Genomic DNA, 22,219 nt, shown 5'->3' with positions numbered 1-22,219 from the left:
TCTAACATGCTAACAAGCTTGTCCAACCCATGCCCCTTGGGCCACATGCAGCCCAGGATGGCCTTGGATGCAGCCCAACACAAATTCCTAAAGTTTTGTAAAACATAATTATAAATTTTTTTTGCAATTTTTTTTTTTTTTAGCTCATCAGCTATTGTTAGTGTATTTTATGTGTGGCCCCAAGACAATTCTTCTTCTAATGTGGCCCAGGGAAGCCAAAAGATTGGACACACCTGTGTCACAATATGATTCAGTTCAGACCTAACCATTTACAAAGATACAATGTTCCTCTTCTTCCTCATATCTTAATTCTGCATCTGAGTCCACAATTATGTCCAGGGATGGGGATAAGTGGCAAGAGGAATTCTTAGATAACGTTTAGAGATTTGTGTTGATTCTTCTGTTATACCTGGATGGTCGCTGCTTGCATAGGTCAGCAAAAAACCCCGGCCAGAAATGTGGGATCCACTCTCAAAGCGGACGGTTACTTCACTTGTGTTCAACAAGAGTTCTTTGGGAACAGTCATACTTCCACAGTATGGACCTAAAAACAAAGCACACTTGTGGCACATTTCAAAATTTATACTAGCACGAATGATTGGTATATGGCATTTTTTTCCTTGAAAGGCCAAATTTACTAGACAATACATATGTATGATTATAATCTTTACCAACTGAAATTTAGCTTGACGCTCAGACTGATAATTTCTGACTGATTGTGAACTAAGCCAAGGGGGAAAGTGGCTTACTCTAGACAAGCAATAGGCTGGAACTAGTTAACTGTGAGCAACCCAAGAGATAGCTTTTGTTTTTTTTAAAAAGAAGACAAAGGTCAAACACATTAGGTAGTAAAGAAAATTTTATTACAAAAATGTTATTCTAGGGGCCTCCTAAATTTGTTCAAATAAACTAAAAAAATCATTTTTTTTCAGGGAAGTTTTAAGGTTAAAAGACTTTGCAAAGCATGGTAAGAATTGTATTCACATGCAGCATACACATTGATTTTCCTTCACAGTAACTTCTGGTTAATCCCCCAAATTCATTTTGATTTATAAAATGTGTACAAAAGCAGAAAAACTTCTAAAACATTTTGAAATATTATAGTACAAAATTAGACAATTAAGGGTAAAACATTGTTTCTAAAATAAGTTGCTTGAAAAGCAATAGGGATCTCAATGAACTTTCAAAGGGCAAAATTACATTTGGAGCTTAAAATAACAAAAACTCTTCCTAAGACTACTCAAACTAAAGTTTAGCTTTTAAATTGTCATTTTGAAGTAACATACGCAAGACAATCTCTATGAAATGGGGATTAGCAAATTTTGAAGAGAGGTATTATTTATTAACTTCTCTCAAAACAGTATGGAAATAGTCAGTGGCAACAACAATCATGATCAAGGAAGAAGAATCAAAGAAAAAGACTGCTCCAAGTCAATATGAATAAAACTGGGGTTATATTAACCAGAACCAATAGGGACAAAACTGCTTGATATGGTTTTGCTGTGTCCCCACCTAAATCTCATCTCAAATTCCCATGTGTTGTGGGAAGGACCTAGTGGGAGGTAATTGAATCATGGGGGAAGGTGTTTCCCATGCTGTTCTCATGATAGTGAATAAGTCTCATGAGATCTCATGGTTTTTTAAAAAAGGAGTTCCCCTGCACAAGCTCGTTTCTCTTGTCTACCACCATGTGAGACATGCCTTTTGCCTTCCACCATGATTTGAGGCTTTCCTAGCCATGTGGGACTGCAAGTCCAATTAAACCTTTCTTTGTAAATTGCCCAGTCTCAGGTATGTCCTTATCAGCAGCATAAAAACGGACTAATACAGTAAGTTGGTGCCAGTAGAGTGGGGCACTGCTGAAAAGATACCCGAAGATGTGGACGTGACTTTGGAACTGGGTAACAGGCAGAGGTTGGAACAGTTTGGAGGGCTAAGAAGACAGGAAAATGTGGGAAAGCTTGGAGCTTCCTAGAGGTTTGTTGAATGGCTTTCCCCAAAATGCTGATAGCGATATGGACAATAATGTCCAGGCTGAGGTGGTCTCAGATGTAAATGAAGAACTTGTTGGGAACTGGAGCAAAGGTGACTCTTGTTATGTTTTAGCAAAGAGACTGGTGGCATTTTGCCCCTGCCCTAGAGATTTGTGTAACTTTGAACTTGAAAGAGATGATTTAGGGTATCACGTGGAAAACATTTCTAAATAGGAAAGCATTCAAGAGATAACTTGGGTGCTGTTAAAGGCATTCAGTTTTATAAGGGAAGCAGAGCATAAAAGTTCAGAAAATTTGCAGCCTGACAGTGCGATAGAAAAGAATATCCCATTTTCTGAGGAGAAATTCAAGCCAGCTGCAGAAATTTACATAAGCAATGAAGAACCGAATGTTAATCCCCAAGACAATGTGGAAAATGTCTCCAGGGCATGTCAGAGGTCTTCAAGGCAAACTCTCCCATCACAGACCCAGAGGCCTAGGAGGAAAAAGTGGTTTCCTGGGCCAGGCCTAGCGTCCCTGTGCTATGTGCAGCCTAGGAACTTGGTGTCTTGTGTCTCAGCTGCTCCAGCTATGGCTGGAAGGGGACAACGTAGAACTCGGGCCATGACTTCAGAGGGTGCAAGCCCCAAGCTTTGGCAGCTTCCATGTGGTGTTGAGCCTGCGGGTGCATGGAAGTCAAGAATTGGGGTTTGGGAACCTCCACCTAGATTTCAGAAGATGTATGGAAATGTCTGGATGCCCAGGCAGATGTTTGCTGCAGAGGCCCTCATAGAGAACCTCTGCTTGGGCAGTGCAGAAGGGAAATGTGGGGTCAGAGCCCCCACACAGAGTACCTACTGGGGCACCATCCTGTGCAGCTGTGAGAAGGGGGCCACCAGACCCCGGAATGGTAGATCCATTGCACCTGAAAAAGCTGCAGACACTCAATGTCAGCCTGTGGAAGCAGTGGGGAGGGAGTCTGTACCCTGAAAAGCCACAGGGGTGGAGCTGCCCAAGCATGGGAACTCACCTCTTGCATCAGCATGACCTGCATGTGAGACATGGAGTCAAAGGAGATCATTTTGGAGCTTTAAAATTTGACTGCCCCACTGGATTTCGGACTTTCATGGGGCCTCAGCCCCTTTGGCTAATTTCTCCCATTTGGAATGGCTGTATTTACCCAATGCCAGTACCCACATTGTATCTAGGAAGTAACTAACTTGCTTTTGATTTTACAGGCTCATAGGCAGAAGGGACTTGCCTTGTCTCAGATGAGATTTGGACTGTGGACTTTTGAGTTAATGCTGAAATGAGTTAAGACTTTGGGGGACTGTTGGGAAGGCATGATTGGTTTTGAAATATGAGGACATGAGACTTGGGAGGGGCCAGGGTCGAAATGATATGGTTTGGGTGTCCCCACCCAAATCTCATCTTGAATTCCCATGTGTTGTGGGAGGGACCCGGTGGGAGGTAACTGAATCATGGAGGAAGGTCTTTCCCATGCTGTTCTCATGATAGTGAATAAGTCTCATGAGATCTGATGGTTTTAAAAAAAGGAGTTCCCGGCACAAGCTCTTTTCTCTTGTCTGCCACCAGGTGAGACATGCCTTTTGCCTTCCACCATGATTTGAGGCATCCCCAGCTACACGGAACTGTTAAGTCCAATTAAACCTTTTGTAAATTGCCCAGTCTCAGGTATGTCCTTATCAGCAGCATGAAAATGGACTAATACACATGCTAAAGAGTCAGACGATCATGACACAACTAAGCATTGCCCTTCTGGTATAAAGGATCCAATTTCTCTCTGTTCCAAGTTTCACATACTGAACATGTGACAGAATAAGAAAGAAATGCTATATGCTTACCCTCACATGCCAAATTTCTAGCATTTCCTATTAATAAATTATAGTGAAATCTAAATAAAAAATGTTCACTTCCCTCTTTAGAAACACTCATGTAAATAATATGCAATTACTTACATGAGTTAATACTTTCTTTTTGTTGTTGTTGTTGTTTTGAGATGGAGTCCCGCTCTGTCCCCAGGCTGGAGTGCAGTGGCACGATCGTGGCTCACTACAAGCTCCGCCTCCCGGGTTCACACCATTCTCCTGCCTCAGCCTCCTGAGTAGCTGGGACTACAGGCGCCTGCCACCATGCCTGGCTAATTTTTTGTATTTTTTTTTTTATTAGAGATGGGGTTTCACCATGTTAGCCAGGATAGTCTCGATCTCCTGACCTCGTGATCTGCCCGCCTCAGCCTCCCAAAGTGCTGGGATTACAGGCATGAGCCATCACGCCTGGCCAATACTTTCAAATTACTTAGAATAGTACCTAGCACATAGTAAGAGCTATATAAGTGCTTGTTAAAAATGAATACATTAAAAAATAAGTAATACCTATTTTCTCTTCAGACTGTGTTCCATAGTGCAAGGAACTTTTATATCCATCCCTTTATCTCCAACAGACTGCATAGTACCTGGCAGGTGACGGCCTCCCAAAAACTGCTTGAATTAACTGAAATGCTCTTTTTACAACAGTTTCTAAAAGCCAAATCCAACTAAGAGATTCATAAAATATTTTTAATCTTGTCACTTTTAAATACTATGGAGAAGTCAGGAAGCGAAGTATAAAGAAGCAAGAAAAAAATTTGTGTAATGAATAATACGGATTTTTATAAACTTTACTCTTTTTCACAAGCACAGCAGATAGGCAATTCAGACTAAATAAGTAGAATGATAAGCATTTTTGCAAAGTTAAGGTGAGTCAGATTGCTATACTTGCCTTTTCCAACTAATTCTGTTTGTTTTAGTTGTTTGAAATTCTTCTGTTCTTTGCACAGATAAGAGGGGTGAAGACACTTGCTTTGTAAACCTAAGGATGAATATTGTGACGTAACTAGTAACTTGTTGCTTTTAATAAGTTAGAATGTTTTCAAATCACATTTTTTATATTAACCCACTAATACACCCCTCCCCAAACGGTGATGATGATAGTAATCTCTCCTTAAATTTCTATAGCATTCCAATGAGTTCTAATGAAAGCTGTAGGTGGCCAGGCACGGTGGCTCACGCCTGTAATCCCAGCACTGTGGGAGACCAAGGTGAGTGGAGTCAGGAGGTCAGGAGTTCAAGACTAGCCTGGTCAACGTGGTGAAACCCCATCTTTACTAAAAATACAAAAAAAAAATTAGCCGAGCATGGTGGTGGGTGCCTGTAATCCCAGCTACTCAGGAGGCTGAGACAGGAGAATTGCTTGAACCTGGGGGGTGGAGGTTGCAGTGAGCCACGATCCCACCACTGCATTCCAGCCTGGGTGACAGAACAAGACTCCATCTCAAAACAAACAAACAAACAAACAAACAAAACCCCAAAACTGTAAGGTAAGCAAGTCTAAATTGATTACCAGTGAGAACTTGTTTAGTTTTTTTTTTAGATTTTATGAAACAGTTGAAAGGAAAAGTTGCAAAAAGTATACATATTTTACACAAATAAGAGTGTATACCATCATACTAAGTTGTTGTGCAATATATATGATTTCCTAGACCAAAAACATATAAATAGAGTAAAACTCTAATTTGGTTTCATCCTCCCAGTTATGATAGGCATGTAACTATTTCGCAGATCAAAGAAGGAAAATGTAAACACATACCCCTTTAATTACCCTTACCACACAGACATCAATCCCCTTCATATTTTTATTACTGTGCTGCAAAATTGTAACTAGAGGGGTAGGAGATACTCTCTCTCTATAAATATCATCATTGAGAGGATTTTTTTCTTTTTTTTTGAGACAGGATCTTTCTCTGTCACCAATGTTGGAGTGCAGTGGTGTGATCATGGCTCCTCCTGGGCTCAAACAATCCTTCCACCTCAGCCTTCCAAGAAGCTGGATTACAGGTGTGTGCCACCATGTCCAACTAATTTTTTGGTTTTTTCTGTAGAGATGAGGTCTCACTAAGTTGCCCAGGTTGGTCTCAAGCTCCTGGCTTTAAGCAATCCTCCCGTGTCAGCCTCCTCACAGTGCTGGGATTACAAACATGGGCCACAGTGCCTGGTCTGAAGAGTTATTTTGATCATTTCATCATAATCACAAACATCAGAATGGCAAGAATGAGTTTTAATTCAGGGTGGGGGATAACAGTTGAATACTGGCTGTAGTATTGCCTATGGCAAAGCATCCAAATTATTGCCTGTCTCAAGGTCTGACAGATGAAAATTCCTTTCATAGACTAGAAGTTAATAATTACATTCCTAGAGTTAAAAGGCAAGAGAGAAAAACGGAAAAATATGATAGCAGTGAGAGGGAAAAATAATTAATGGGAAACCATGGAAAGACCCTGGGAGTCTGTCCTAAGCAATGTCCTCAGTGCTCCGCCAGACTCCTTCAAGGATAATCTCTTGTCTTATGAAAGAAAATCCTTCTCCACTCACCCCTGCCCACGTGATATACTTCACTGTTGGTACTCTCCAAAGGTCTCCTGACTTTTAAAAAGGATCAACACCTACATTTAAATGTTTACAAAGACAATTTCATTGGATACCCACATGAGAGCTCGGTGACTTCTAACTTTGATTGTGGTTATATTCTTGGGCTCAGGCAGTGTTCTTGGATTGGCAAACATACTTCAATTCAGTCAGACTGAAATCCAACCCCTCCCTAAAAATAGGACGCACAGTTTTGCATGGATGTTTGCTTCAGAACCAGCAGTGCTACGTGTTTTATAGCACTTGGACTTGCCACCTAACTTCCTACATTCTCTCACTTCTATCTATCCCTGTCTGCAAGGCAGGTTCCATCTTACTTTGCAGTCACAAATTCCCATCACACCGGGGCACAGCAGTTAATCAAGTAGGCAGAAAAATCAGGAAAAAAGAAAAACTTTTATCTTTTGTGGAATGTAACTGGCGGCCCTATATTGTGGGAAGAGCTATCAGAGATACCAAATGGAACAGCACTGTGGCATTTGGCACCAGACATGAGACTCCAGCAGACAATGGGCTGATTCCTTGGACAAAGGGAATAAAGGGCCAGGAACTGTAGGAGTTGCCTTCTTTGAGCACAGTAGGCCAGTTCCTCTCAGCACATTCCCTGTTTGGGGCTACTATTTCATTAGTAGCTGCAAGGGAAACCCTTTATCTTTCCATGTGTGAATAAAAGAAAGCTGTCCAATAAGGAAGAATAAACTGTCTGCTACAAGCCAAGTCTGAAATCCTCTTGATTCTCTGGCAATCTGACAATTTGTAAGCAATGTATAGCACTTCTCTATTCTCCTGGACTGTGTGCCCAAGACTCCAGGAATTACAAGACAATGATGGTTTGGTTAAAAGTTGTTTGTTCCAAGTCACTTGAGATGGGTATAAGGTTTTGATCTTAAAACTGATAAAACTAATTTATTGTTTTATATATAGAAGGGACGTGTTTAAAAAATAGTATGCATGTCATTAGAGAAACAAAGAAACCTCTTTCCCTTAGTAGTATTACTTCTGATTTTTTTTTAACTACCATACTGTCAGTGGTAAAAACCACTGAGAGATCAAATAAAAACCTAACTCCTGAAAGGTCTGTCATAAATCGACAACAACAACACGAAACCTCCAAAAAACCCTCATTAACCTTCTGGAGCATCATCTGAAGCACATCATTCTTTCTTATGACAGATAAAAACATGCCTGATTGACCTAAGTGACCCTCCTTGGGAGTACATGTGGGTGGAGCCAGCCACATGGAAATTTGGCTGCCAGGCGAGTGGTACTCCTTGTGGCCCAGATCTGTGCTCAGAGGTATGCTGATAAAACAATCTCCAGAAATGCTGAAGCTGCAAACACCATTAGATTTGTGTCCATTTTCGATTTGTTTTTGATGCAGTCAAATCGCAGATTTGTCCTTGCTTGCTAATTGCAGTAGGGTCATTGTACAACATTACAGAATTTTCAAGGCCATTTTATTTGAAAAGGAGAGAAATTAGCATAAAAAAGGGATACTCCTGGACTGTGCCATTAAAAGCATAGTCACGTAACAGTAAGTGGTATCCCTGGAGAATTTTTGTCGCTTATTCCCACACAAAAATCAGTGACAGATGATAAATGAAGCAGGCGAATTCTTAGACAAAGGTGTGGCTTTCCTTGGGGCTACAGGACCCAGGTCAAGAAGTGTGTCAACGCTGGGAGTTCACTACCCACTTAAGCCATTACTTCTCTCCCAATGAAAGATGGCAATTACTGAAACTGAATCACAGTGAGTCTCCAGGGAAGTATTTATGGGGAAAGAGGAGGAGGAACCCAATAGCTTTTTCTCCTTGAGGCTTATGGTTGTGTTAAAAAAAATACCTAGAGTAAAGCATTCTGGCTGATATAACATTTTATATGTTCAAGATTCTTTCTGAGGCCGGGCGTGGTGGCTCACGCTTGTAATCCCAGCACTTTGGGAGGCCGAGGCGGGCGGATCACGAGGTCAGGAGATCGAGACCACAGTGAAACCCCGTCTCTACTAAAAATACAAAAAATTAGCCGGGCGTGGTGGCGGGCGCCTGTAGTCCCAGCTACTCGGAGAGGCTGAGGCAGGAGAATGGCGTGAACCTGGGAGGCGGAGCTTGCAGTGAGCCGAGATTGCGCCACCGCACTCCAGCCTGGGCGACAGAGCGAGACTCCGTCTCAAAAAAAAAAAAAAAAAAAAAAAAAAAAAGATTCTTTCTGAATTCTATCTTGGCATAAAAGGCAAAACAAAACAAACAAAGAAAAAGTCCTTCTCAATAATTTCCACCAAAGTAGCCTCAACCATAGAGGAGGACGCACTTCTAGGGTGTTTGCAGCCCAAAACAGCTCTCTGTGAGCTGGAAATTTCTTTGAAGTCTATTTGTTTTATCTTTAAAAGCCATAAAAATTTTTCATTCTACTTCATAATACGTCTGAGAGACATACAAACCATTTGTAAAACAGAGACTGTCAATCTTGTGCTTTTCCCTCTTTGGGATTTAAAAAACTTCAACAGATGAGATATAATTATTAGATCTCATTGCAATATGTCAGATATGTATCATTCTAAAAAATGACATGCAGACACCTGTTGTGATGATGAGTCTAACCACTTAGTATTATTTCCAACTATTCCTATTTCTCTCGTTCCTAGTGTTACATAAACATTAACGGTTGACTTCACATGATTGTACTTCTAAGTCACTGACAATGCTTAAAAAAATACTGTGATTGGAAGTGGAAGTACATAAAACGTAGGAGAACAATTTTTGAACTTCCTGGTGTAAATCATTATGCAGAACACAACCAATTTAATTGACTACAATTAGGATCCTATAGTAAAGAGTTTCTTTCTATCACTGGCCACCATGCCTCCTCTTAGCATTTTGACTAAGAAACATTTTTTGAACTTTAAACTTATACTGGAACTCTATGTAAGTGATTTCTCAGACTCCCACTTTATTCTCCGGATACTCCTGCAGAGAGGCCTGGAGAAGTTTCCATTTCTTCCAGCAAGTGACGAACAAGAACTACACCTCAGGTCTTCCTATGCACAAGCCACAGGAACAGATGGCTTTCAACACAAACACTGAATCGGATGGTGCAGTGCTGAAGAGCAGGGCCTCAAATGCCCAGACTTGAATCCCAGGTCCCGCTAAGTGATCTTATAAGCATGTTAGTTGGCCTTTTTTGAGCTTCAGTTTCTTTATGTGTAAAGGTTGGTAACAGGACCTATCTCACAGGGCTGTTATAAGGGTTAAATGAGTTAGTAACGCTAAGGTACTAAGCCCAGTGCATTGCACATAGTTGAATGCTCACTCACAGGCACCTTCCACATTATTACATGGTCTTTTCCACACAATAAGCATAGTTTTAAAATTTTATGTAAACCAAAGCTTTCTTTAAATGCAGAGGGAATGTTTACAGAGGAATCTTAGTGTAAATTTCCCTACAGTGTGAATAATGACACACCAATTTATCTTTTGTAAAAATCCAGATTTTTAAGTATGTTTGCCAAAATCAAGCTACTTATAATCTCAGTCCTTAAACACTGACTGAACATCTGCAATTGTAAGACTATACTAAATATTAGGTGAATAAAAGAGGATGAATAAATGTAATTCCTGGCTCAGGGCACCCCGTATCTGACAGAGAAGCTAAAATAATTATCGCAACCCGAAACTGATGCTCTACTGAAACTTTAGAAAGAGAACATGCGCACAGAAAAGGGACAAACTGATGAACATCAGAAAAGGTTCTAGGGTAGGCAGCCCTGAATTTGAAACTTGAAGGGTTTACTTTTACGTGTGTGTGTGTGTGTGTGTGTGTGTGTGTGTCTGTGTGTGTTAGAAGGGACAGAAAAAGCAGGAAAAGAAGAAAAAGAGGGGGACGTGGAAGGAATAACATCAGCGACTGTAAAAACGTACTAGGCCATGAAACTGTATGATGCATTTGGGAAACGGCATGGAGATGAAGGACTCAGAGATGAGGCTAGAAATGAGTGAAGAAGAAAGCAAGACGATGCGTCAACGCTAAGCTAGCAAGTTTCTGTAGACAGTGGGGCACAATTAACAATTTTTGAACTAAGGAAAGAAATTATTGCAACTATTTTTAATTACACAACATTAGATGGCCTGGAAGGAATTGAGACTGGTGAAAGGCGAGAGGAGAAAAATCAAGAGGTTCTTCAAGGAGAAAAAGATGCAAAGACGATGTAGACTGGCAGTGGCAGTGAAGTAAATAAAACAACCAAACTGAATATACTGTGGCTTGGAGAATATGTGTTCTCTGTTCATCCCATGAGGCTGGAGAAAATCTGTATATGGAGCTAGTTCTGGCTCAGTGAACCCTTGCCACCAGCTTGGCATGATTTGGGCAAACTCTTGGATTACCAGGAATCCACCAGGAGGAGTAGGGTAGGGTGTGCTGCTGGAGCTCAGCCTCTGCCTGGTGAACAGAGTGCTCAGGATATTACGAGGGGAACAAGGGCACATCTTAGACAAACAATATTAACAGTATGCAAGACACCTCAGGAGGAGGAGGAAGAAGAGGGGGCTGGGAAGAGGGAGGGGAAGAGTAGAGGGGCAGAGGATAGGGGAGGAGGAGGAAAAATAATGGCTAACGTTTACTAACTGCTTACTGTGTACCAGGTATCATCCTTTAAAGTCATATGTAAGTGTGCCAGTCACCTATATGTGGTAGATACTATTATTTTGCCCATTTTGTTTTATTTTGAGACAGTGTCTCCGTCTGTCACTCAGGTTAGAGTGTTGTGGCACGACATGGCTCACTGTAGCCTTGACCGTCTGAATTCAAGTGATCCTCTTGCCTCAACCTCCCAAGTAGCTGGGACTATGGGCATGTATCACCACGCCCAGGTAATCTTTGTATTTTTTGTAGAGACGGGGGGTTGCCATGTTGTCCAGCCTAGTCTCAAACTCCTAAGCTCAAGTGATTCGTCCGCCTCGGCCTCTCAAAGTGCTGAGATTACAGGTACGAGATGTCGCACCTGGCCTGCCCATTTTAAATATGAGGGAATAGAGACACAGAAAGTTTAAATAATTTGCTCAAGGTCAAGCAATTTAGAAATAAGCAGTCAGGGCCAGGCGCAGCGGCTCACACCTGTGAGTAGGCAGGAATTTGAGGCAAGGGAGTCTAATTACAGAGTTTTTGCTCTTAAACACACGTGTAATATCTAGGCAGCAACAAAAGTTTCAATCCATTTTCAAGGCCAGCCTGGTTTTATTGATCTACACTGATCCAGGTGGTAAAGTCTAGAAGTCTCCATCAGAACAACCTCCTTTGAGACCCTGAGATGCCTGTGAGGACTGGCCAGTGTCTGGTTCCTGCCAAGACTGCTCCAACAGCTCTTCAGGCAGTCCCGGAACCACCCCAAACTCCATCCAGTGTGGAGGTCACCTTTCAAGGGAAAACTCGGACCCAACCTTCTTGAAAGACCAGGAAAACAGAAATGACCTCCTCTGAGTCCCTACAGGCGGAGCTGGGGCGGGGGGAACAAACCTCTGAGTGAATTCAAATCTCTAAGTCCATTCTGGTCAGCAAGACTGGAAATGGAATTTACCCAGAGGGCAAGTCAAGGTTACACGGTCACTAAAGAGCTGTAAAGTTAAGAGTAGTATCTTCAGTATGAATGCAAAGCCTTCCCTCTTCGGTGTTATAAATAAACATTATATAGTTAATATTTTAAATTTGTGTGTATTAGTGTGACACAATGCCTGAATCAGCAGCTATTTTTCCTCAAAGTGTAAGATATTTCAGTGTTTTATATAACTAACCTCCTGTTATTTTACCACATATATGTAAAATGAGGGAGGGGGGAACTGAGAACAAGACCAAGGCAGTCATCTTAAATGTCTTACACAATATGTTTAAATTTAAAGAGATGTTATTTAATAAACCACTTGTCTGAATCTCCAAAGTCCAGGTTTCAAAGTGTGTTCAATCCTAGAACAGCCTGGGTAGGTTACCTTAATCAACTTTCTATTATCTCACGTGCCCAAATTTCTCCAAAATTGTCTTCTACAAAAAGGCAACACCTTATATTTGAGTCCTTTCAAAGTTTCATATTACATAGGCCTCTTTGAAGAACAAAGAACTGCTCCAGGAAGACACTTCAGCTTGAAATAACCTAAAAATCAATGCAGTTTTGATTGAAAAAAAGAAGAGTCATTTAATCAAATAGTCAAGAGGGAAGCAAAGAAATGTAACGCAGATTTAGTTCTCATTCTTGAAGGGACACATGACCTCATAATTTCTAACGTTAGAAACTGTTATAAGCAAGCCTTTTAAATATTACTTTAAAATGTAGTAGTATTATGTCTGCCCACAATATATAATCTGAATTCAATCACGAGGAAACATCAAATCAACTCAATTGACAGACATTCTGTAAAATAACTGGTCAGTATTCTCAAAAGATAAAGGAAGACTGAGAAGTCAGGACAATTAACTGCTTTATAATCCTGAACTGGATCACAGACTGGAAAAGCGATATTAGCATTTTTTCAAAGGGAGTCTCAGTTACTTTGGTCTGTTAAACAAAAACCTAGAATTCCCTTAGCTATAGTGAAAATGAAGTCTACTAAGAAAAGTATGATACTTCTTAAAGATTTTTTGTTTTGTTTTGGCCAGGATAATATTAATAGCACACATATCTCAGTGTCTTAATTCAGCCATAGGCATACAAGTACATTCTTCTAATGGATTCTTGAATCTGAAAGATCAGCCGTAATTATAATACATGACAAACAGAAGAAGAATAATCCCATTTTGTCTGTATTAGGAAACAGTGAGATCAAGTGCATATTTTGCTGGATTACTGTGAAAGTTGTTGTGGGTGTTTACACTTGTTTACAATGCATTTTTGTTAGCAAGAATGTGAATTATCAAAATACCCAAAGTATATAAACCAAATATTTAAAACAAAATTGACACGGTGGGGAACCATTAAAAATTGACTGCATAATGATGAACACTATACAACTTTAGCATATTCACAATGGTTAATGTAATCACATTCCAAGTATGTCCACTCTTGGCAGACATTGCAAACATTAATGCCAGAAAACATTATTCTTTTTCAAAATATTAACTCCATATTCAAATTCTGATAGTTTTAAGTTTTAAAATCCTTTGGCAGTGGGTTTTAACAATTAGTTGGTTAATAAAAAATATCGGGCAGGATAAACTAAAACGATTCTTCTGTTTCAGCCACACATATAATCATTAGAAGCCACCATATTTTGGAATTAAAGGTGGTATTCCAGAACATGCATTCTCTCCCTGCTGAATTTCAGCAGACATTCCCTTCTTTTATTGCTTCAGGCAATATAGCTCTGGATCCTTGGGACCCTGCAATGGCACTAGGGCCTTGCCTCTGCAGCCATGCCAGATCCTGTGGTCACATCAGCTTGCAGAGATGCCTCCCACCCTTCCACCCTTCCAGGAAGCTGGGCAACAGCTGCACAGCAATGTCCACTCTCTGAGCGCCAGCCACTGAAAGACAAAGCACTTCTGTCTCCTCCTCCTTCTGCATTCCTGGAGGATGTTCAAACAGACCAGGAGTTTATTTAACTAAGTTAAAATATAGGTCTGGTTAGTGTTTTTGGTCAAAGGAAATCTTTAAGGTAGCCACAACAGAAATTCTGAGCATCATTACATAGTTTATCTTAAGCACATCCTCAATAAAAAATACTACCCACTTCTTGTGTTTTAGACGAAATTGCTGTATAATGTAATAATGGGCCAGTCCACCCGGGAAGGATGATAGTGCAATGTGGTTTTAACCAGGAGACAACAGCAGTGGGAGTAGGTATCTTGCAGCTACAGAGACACAGATATAAATCTCTCTTTCACCCCTAATTGTACACTCTTGGGATCTTGGGCATGTTCACCTAATCACACCGTGCCTCAGTTTCCCTATCTGTGGAAAGGCACTGATAATATTTACCTTGGAAGGTGGATTAGGGGATTCTAGAAAATATATGTAAGAGCCAAGCAGGTGCCTGGCATACAATAGGCACTGAATATGTTTATTTCTATAATAATGAATGATAATTATAATAAAGATGAGCATACATTTTATTTTCAAAAGACAAACGTTCAATTTATACAGAAAAAAATTCAAGGAGAAAAATTAATTGGCTTTATTGCTGCAAATGAATTGCAATTCATTATTCATCTTCTAGTGATGCATATAAGCTTGACAGCTCAAGAATCTAGAAATGGGGAGGATAACACCCTGAGGCAGACCATGATCACCTTGCAAGCTAGCTTGAGATGCGTAGTTAATTCCATTCTTTTCTGCCTTTTTTCTCTTATAATGTAGAGATGGCGGTCTCACTGTGGTGCCCAGGCTGGATCGCTTGAACTCCTGAGCTCAAGTGATCATTCCTCCTATGCCTCCCAGTGTTAGGATTACAGGCATAAGCCACCGCCCCTGACCTTTTCTGCCTTTGTGTATATTTATGAATATACCTCAAAGATGATGGAGGAAACTCCCTGGTGTGGGAAAGCCACATCCTGCTTTGGGAGGATTTGCTTCCCTTAGTTGCTCTCACTTTAGCCTCTGACATGACAGTCTTATGCAACAAAATGATTCCTCCACTGTTATATCAGCAGGTGGAATGAAATGCTCATCTTCCGGGCAAGGCACATGCTTCCCCCAAGAGACCCGTGTGGAAAAGCTGCTTCCGGCCCTGCAGCACTTTGCATCACTTTTCACACTGCAGCTCTGACACTCATCCCCTCCTCAGAATCTCAAAGAAATCTCCTGGCTAATGAGGGTCTTCCTGACAAATGCCTCCATAAGTTAATACACATTAGATTACCAGAGGTAATGGAACAATAAGTGTTCTCAGGGGCCTTCAGCATCCCTGGAAGTGTCATCCTGCCCATTTGAGTCAAACTACAGTTAAAAAGTTACCAACAATTATATGGAAACTACCATCTTGACTTTGTCGGAGTAACTCAACCATCATTAAATAGACAATGCTCCTAGGGATTAAAAAACAATCTTAGATCTTTTTATCCCATGGGAGCTAGTTTAGGTTTCTGAATCGTCTCAGGGCTGATCTGGGCTTCTAAACTGTGGGAAGAGGCAGCAGGAGTGAGGAAGCAACTCTGGGTGCAAAGGTCAAGACAGGTGAGAAAGCTGTGTGTGTTTGAGAAATTATCAGTAGAGCTAGCAGGCAGACAGGATTTTACCTAAAACCTATATCATTTTTAAAGTTGTGTGCACAGAGAATTTCAGAAAATCTCTATACTCAAAAAATGTATGTAAGATTTTGTTATCGTTTTCAAGTTGTCCAACCCGAGCTATTTCCTTGTGCTTAGGATCAAAGGGTCATTGTTACTCTGATTTCAGGTTCCAGTGCGCTAACGGCACATCTCAAAGCATAAAACACTAAATTTCAAAGGCTATTTAGGAAAGTAACCTTTGCACTTGCTGTTTTCTTCCCCAGAAAATTCTGACCTCAGTCATACCGGAACAGTCCATTCCCTTACCTCGTTTTGGGTCTCTGCTCAAATGTCCACTTACTGATGATGCCTCCCTACCATCCCATTTGAAGTGGCACAAAAACACTCAAACAGGCTCTACCTCACCTTTGGATGCCTTCGTTTTCATTATTCCTTTGCTTTCTCACCATCTCTCATACTACAGACGCATTTGCTTATTTTCTGCCTTCCTCTCCCCGCAGATGCAAGTTTCATAGAGGAACTTTGTTTTTTCACTGTTACATCCCAGTTCCTGACAGAGTACCTGAAACATAGTCACTGTTCTATTCAATAAATATTTGTCAAATGAATAATGAACTGTAGATGGTTTACCAAATGTCACGTATCTCTAATTCTCTTCCCAGCAGCACTGAAACTCTAACAAAGGTTCTGAGACACACACACAAGGCTCACATCTCCTTAGATGTCTTTTGCTGTTTCAGCTTATGAAGCAAATGTATCCTTCTAAGTTACCCCCAGAGTTTACACAAGCAAGTTTCTCTTCTAATCTTCTCAGGATATAGCATAATTAACACACCACTTGCCCTTCTCTGAAAATATCGAAAATTTTGATGCTCAGAGAAACCTAGTTCTCTTTTCTTACCATATTGATCTGAAGAGCTGGTGAAGAGAAGATAGTCAGAAGCACAGGTCTGGGATTCGATATCCAAATCTCCCAACCTCAGAATCAGTCTTTTCCCCTTTGGTACTGTAATTGTCTTTTCACAAACAGTGTGATTGGGGTAGGTCCCGGGATAATTCTTAGACGTCATTGTGCCACTATCCTGATAAGTCACTAGGTGTCCACAGCCATCACCTGGTAAAAAAAAAAAAGAAGGGAAGAATAAAAGAAGAAGGGGTAATTAATTCTTACTGAGGACTGAGAGTCCAATACAATCGCCAAGTTACATATTTTACTGTTTTTGGGGAGAAGGAAAACCAAAAAACAAAAGAAGAAGATTGAATTATTAAACAATATCTATTGTTTCAGGTTATTTCATCTCTTGTTTTCCAGTTTTATCTTCTTGTTGACCAAAATGTTTCACATATTAGAACGGAAAGCCCTTAGGAAACAAATCATTTAATCATTATTTTTTCTAATCATCTATCTATTCACCCGTCCAAACTTGCTCAGCAGGCCTTGCATGCATTTGCCAAGCCACTCCCAAAGTCAGTGTCATGTAATAATTCACAATGGAGAAAAAATATTACTCACTTTAGAAGGTGGTTGTGCTGATTAAATGAGATAATGTATAGAAAATGCTCCTGTTAGAATCTGAGGCTTAAGCTGACATAACTTTGTTTAGCTACAAGTCACTTAGCTGGGGACTGAACCTAATAATCATTTGAAATGTATGTCTTAGTTAATGACAGTCACAGATTCTAAGGTTCTTCATAGACTTGGGATGTACAATCAGAAAATGTCAAGGATCTACTATGTTGAGTGCTTTTCATAACCAGACATGGTATTAAAAGCTGGAAACACAAAAGCAGCACTTGCTGTCTCATAGAACTCAGAGTAAAATGGCAAATAGTCACACATTCAAATAACTATAATTCTAGGTGCTATGTGTTATATATACATCAGGGGTCTAAACAAAATGCAAAGGAGAGAGGCAAGAAAGAATGTTTCAGCGAATTACCAGCATTTCATCAAAACAAGAAATTATCTGAAGACTTTTCTGAATAGGGAAGTTTACCTATTAACCTACAGGTTGCTCTAGTTGATTAAAGTGACTTAGTCAATCACACAACTATCTAAGGACATGCACAACTGGGTGGGCTGCAAGGAGAATGAGCATACGTTGCATTCAGATTGCAAAATGTCTATGGTTAGTACAGCTTCACATAAACAAAGCAAAAATTTCTGGTCTCAGCTGGAGGGAGAGAAGCAGAAAGCTGTTGAAGAAGGAACTCTCAAAGGTAGTAAAAGAAGGCCTCTCCATCCCAAAGTCTCTGATGGAGAAGCCTCAACTTGGGTATACTGTGAATCTGAGGACCTCAAAGCAGCCCTCTTCCCTCCCAGCCTCTTCCCCAGTTAGAGTTGGATTGAGGAGTCTTCCTTTATTCCACTTCCTTCTTGCCTTGAGGTGTCAGGGCCAAATGGTAATAGAGGTTTATTAAAAAAAAAAAAAGAAAAAGATTTGAAAACTCTAGAATCTACATCATTTCAACAGCCAAGACCTAGGGAAAGGATCTACCCATTATCCAGAAACTCCCACAAGATTCCTGGCAGCCCCTGACAGGGGGCTGAATTGGGGAAATAGAGCTGGCTTTAATGGACCAATGGGTTAAGGAGTGCCGGGGGGAACTTCAGACAGCCAAGATAAAACTACTATGAAGCCCTGAGATCCAGGCAGAATTAGTGAAATTTACGTGGTAGGCAACAAGGACACATAGAATTTTTTGAGTAGGAAGATAACGAAAGAGGTATTAGAAAAAGATGATCAACCTGGCTGGACCATGCTACAGGAACTAGAATGGGGACAGAATCTGGATCACAGGAGCAGTAGGCAGGCTAGCAATGGGGGTAGCTGGAACAGGAAGGAAGGGAACAGAAAACAGGCAAATTCTTGAGACAAAATCAACAGACTCAGGTTTGGGGGAACTATAGTGGGAAGAACAAAGGAGAGAAAACACCAAGGCCTTGTTCAGTCGAGAAATGATTGCAACACAGAGGCCAATATAGACAGCGAAAAGAGTCCAGAGAGGGAGGAGGTTTGGGGACAAAGGTTGTAAGGTTGGTTAAGTTTGAGGTGACAACTAAATTCCTTGGGCTCCCTGGCAGTTGGTAAACACAAAATTGCCAAGAATTAAATGAAAATGATATTAGAGAGAAGCACAGTGTGCAGGAGCACACAGTGCACAGGGCTTTGATTTAAAATCTGGTTTGTCGGCTTTAAAGGGCTTTAATAAAAAATCCAATTTATAGTTTCTCTTTAAAACTGAAGGACAAACTGGGAGCAGTGGCTCATGCCTCTAATCCCAGCATTTTGGGAGGCCAAGGCGGGCGGATCACCTGAAGTCAGGAGTTCGAGACCAGCCTGACCAACATGGTGAAACCCTGTGTCTACTAAAAATACAAAAATTAGGTGGGCGTGGTAGCGCGAGCCTGTAATCTCAGCTACTCGGGAAGCTGAGGCAGGAGAATCACTTGAACCCAGGAGGCAGAGGTTGCAGTGAGCTGAGATCATGCCACTGAACTCCAGCCTGGGCAAGAGAGTGAGATTCCATCTCAACAACAACAACAACAACAACAACTGAAAGACGTTGACAACCACATGATCAGGCATTCTCACAGGGCTAGTGATACAGTGGCTGTCCCTTGAAAGGAGCCAAACATCCTAGTTCTTCACCAGGTCCTTGTTACTCATTTCTGTTACCTGCCCTACCTTTGTAAGCATTTATTTTGAGCACCCTCATAAAGCAATCCTAGGGTAATTAGTACAGACAAATATGCATCTAAATATAAACACAACACAACCTCTCCAAGCCACCAAGAAATCTCCTGGTCAAATATTTAAATGTCACTTTTCTTAGGACTATGAAATTCTCCTTTCATAAAAGAAAAGGAAGAGAAAAACATTTTTTTTTTCAGAAAACACAGTTAAATATAAAATAAGGAGCAATTATATGAGTCAGCCTACATGTGACTATCATATTCTAAATTTTATTTTTTTTTAAAGTGACATGTGTCAGCAAAGGAAAATCTTAGGGTGTCACTTTTTTTTTTTGAGACGAAGTCTCGCTCTGTCGCCCAGGCTGGAGTGCAGTGGCAGGATCTCAGCTCACTGCAACCTCTGCCTCCTGGGTTCAAGCGATTCTCCTGCCTCAGCCTCCCAAGTAGGTGGGACGACAGGTGCATTTACGTCCGGCTAATTTTTTGTATTTTTAGTAGAGATGGGGTTTCACCGTGTTAGCCAGGATGGTCTCGATCTCCTGACCTCATGATCCACCCACCTCAGCCTCCCAAAGTGCTGGGATTACAGGCATGAGCCACCGCACTCGGCCAGGGTATCACTTTTATTCAGCCCTTTAATTGTATTTCTTTCCGACCACTTCCACTCTAAGGCCCAAGAGGAAACTTCTTTCACCCAGCAATGCTGGCACAATGCAGGCAAGTTCAAATCGTCAACATTCCCATCGTTACTTTGCCTGGGGATCTGTACCTCCTTGGGGAAATTTCTCTCTTCCATTAACTATCAGAACAAAACCCCATGAGTCTTTGTTCTGCCAAAGAATCTGAATTGCAAAGGAAGTGCTGAGTACTAATTTATTAAAAAGCAAACTGTCATCAGAAGTTCTAATATCACTCTAACCTATGGAAGTAGACTATGGAGTTTTCTGTGGCAAGACTAATATAGTAAGTTTATTCCATGGGTATTAACTACATCAGGAATTTTCACTCTCTTGTGCTTCCACAGTTTGGGTGATTTCAAAGGATTAAGTAGAAAGATGCCAAAGGGTAAAATGAAAAACTGCTAGGGAGAGAAAACGCCTACAATGTCATGTGTTGAAGAAGGCAGATGCATACACATGAAAATAGACAAGTATTATTTATTTTTGAGACGGACTTTCGCTTTTGTTGCCCAGGCTGGAGTGCAGTGGCATGATCTCAGCTCACCGCAACCTCCGCCTCCCAGGTTCAAGCGATTGTCCTGCCTCAGCCTCCTGAGTAGCTGCAATTACAGGCATGCGCTACCACACCCAACTAATTTTGTATTTTTAGTAGAGATGAGGAGAAGCATTATTCTTATTACCTCATTCTGACACTCAGGTAGCCTACCTCTCACAGCCTGACTCTCTAATTAACAATCACTGACAAAGAAGACAAAAGTTACTTAAAAAACTATCAGTTTATCTTCTTTGTCTCATGTATCAATGTCAGTATCCTGGTTGTGATATGGTATTGTAGTTTGCAAAGATGTTATAATTGAGGGAAACTAGGTAAAAGGCATACAATATCTCTCTGTATTAGTTCTTCCAATTGCATGTGATCTACAATGATCTGAAAATAAAAAGGTTAATTAAAGAATTGAAAAAATAATGTCAATCAAGTTTGTCTGGGTGGGGATGGAAGTGAGGAGGCTTTTACTTTTTCTATTTTGTACTTTTTTATACTCTTTGCATTTTGTTATCCTGTACGCTTTTTCTCTTAATTTTTTTTTTCTTTTTCTTTTTGAGACAGGGTCTCATTCTGTCACCCAGGCTGGAATACAGTGGCACGATCACAGCTCGCTGCACCCTCGACCTCTGAGGCTCCAGCAATCTTCCCACATCAGCCTCCCAAGTAGCTGGAACTACAGGCCCACACCACCACACCTGGCTGATTTTTTTTTTTTTTTTGGTAGAGATGGGGGCCACACTATGTTGCCCAGGCTGGTCTGGAACTCCTAGGCTCAAGTGATCCTCTTGCCTTGGCCTCCCAAATGCTGGGATTACAGGTGTGCGCCACTGCACCTAGCCTAAAATTCTTTTAATTAAAGCATTTAAACAGATCTGCAATAAAAAGATCTCTGTGAAATACAGTTGACCTAGTTTCTTCAGCAATGAATTAAATGAAGGGGCATACATAAAAAAGTGTTTATTTTAGATTTAAAAGACACTTATGTGCCATAACAAGTGAGACTTGCTTGAAACCTGATTTGAAAAACCAACCTTATAAAATCTCTTAAATAGATAATTGGGATATTAAATAATTTCAGATAATTATTAATTTTATTAGGTGAGACAATGGCATCGAGGCTACATAAGAAAATGCCATTTTTTTGAGGGATGCCTATTGACATATGTAGGGCTGAAATGACATAAGGTCTGGGATTTGCCTTAAAATACCTGGCAAAAAAGAGGAGATGCAGAATAAATGAAAAAATATGGAGAAATGTTGATGGTTGCTATAGCTGGATGATAAGGGCTCACAGTTCTAAGAATATTAAAAATTAAAAGAAATAAAGATCCATCTTTAAGGGAAAAAAATAAAACCACGATCTTATGATTAAACTCCAAGTAATGTTGTGGGGAGGATAGGCGGGGAGTAACACAGTAAAGTGCCACCTATCTAACATCAAAATAGGGGGAATGGGGAATGAGGAGGGGAGGAGGAAGTTTTGCCATAGGGAATTTGACCACTCTTCAAAGTGGCTACTACACAATGTTTATCTGTTCCTTCCTTTCGACTGTAATTTCTTGCCAAAGCACATGATGACTAAACTAAGTATCACTTCCTCCTCTTCTAGACTGAAAGCTCCTCTTGACTGT

General features: G+C 40.7%; 1 protein-coding gene across 3 annotated transcripts in view; it reads right to left on the bottom strand.

Annotated features, from left to right (window-relative positions):
- DCBLD1 (discoidin, CUB and LCCL domain containing 1) overlaps positions 1-22,219 on the bottom strand; it is a 67,330-nt gene that overhangs the window by 29,818 nt on the left and 15,293 nt on the right. For 2 of the 3 annotated variants that reach the window (XM_032157659.2, XM_058435512.1), the window contains exons 2-3: positions 16,566-16,778; positions 410-544 (exon numbers count right to left, since the gene is read on the bottom strand). In XM_032157659.2, coding sequence (XP_032013550.2) covers positions 410-544; positions 16,566-16,734 — 304 coding nt within the window. In that variant the 5' untranslated portion in view covers positions 16,735-16,778. Of the gene's footprint in view, positions 1-409; positions 545-16,069; positions 16,227-16,565; positions 16,779-22,219 lie in introns of those variants that run through there. The other variant, XM_058435513.1, reaches the window with a different exon arrangement.

This window comes from Hylobates moloch, unplaced genomic scaffold, assembly GCF_009828535.3.
Source record: "Hylobates moloch isolate HMO894 unplaced genomic scaffold, HMol_V3 SCAFFOLD_2, whole genome shotgun sequence".
Lineage (NCBI taxonomy): Eukaryota > Metazoa > Chordata > Mammalia > Primates > Hylobatidae > Hylobates > Hylobates moloch.
The sequence above is the reverse complement of the archived record's forward strand: the minus strand, read 5'-3'. Positions and strand labels throughout refer to the sequence as shown.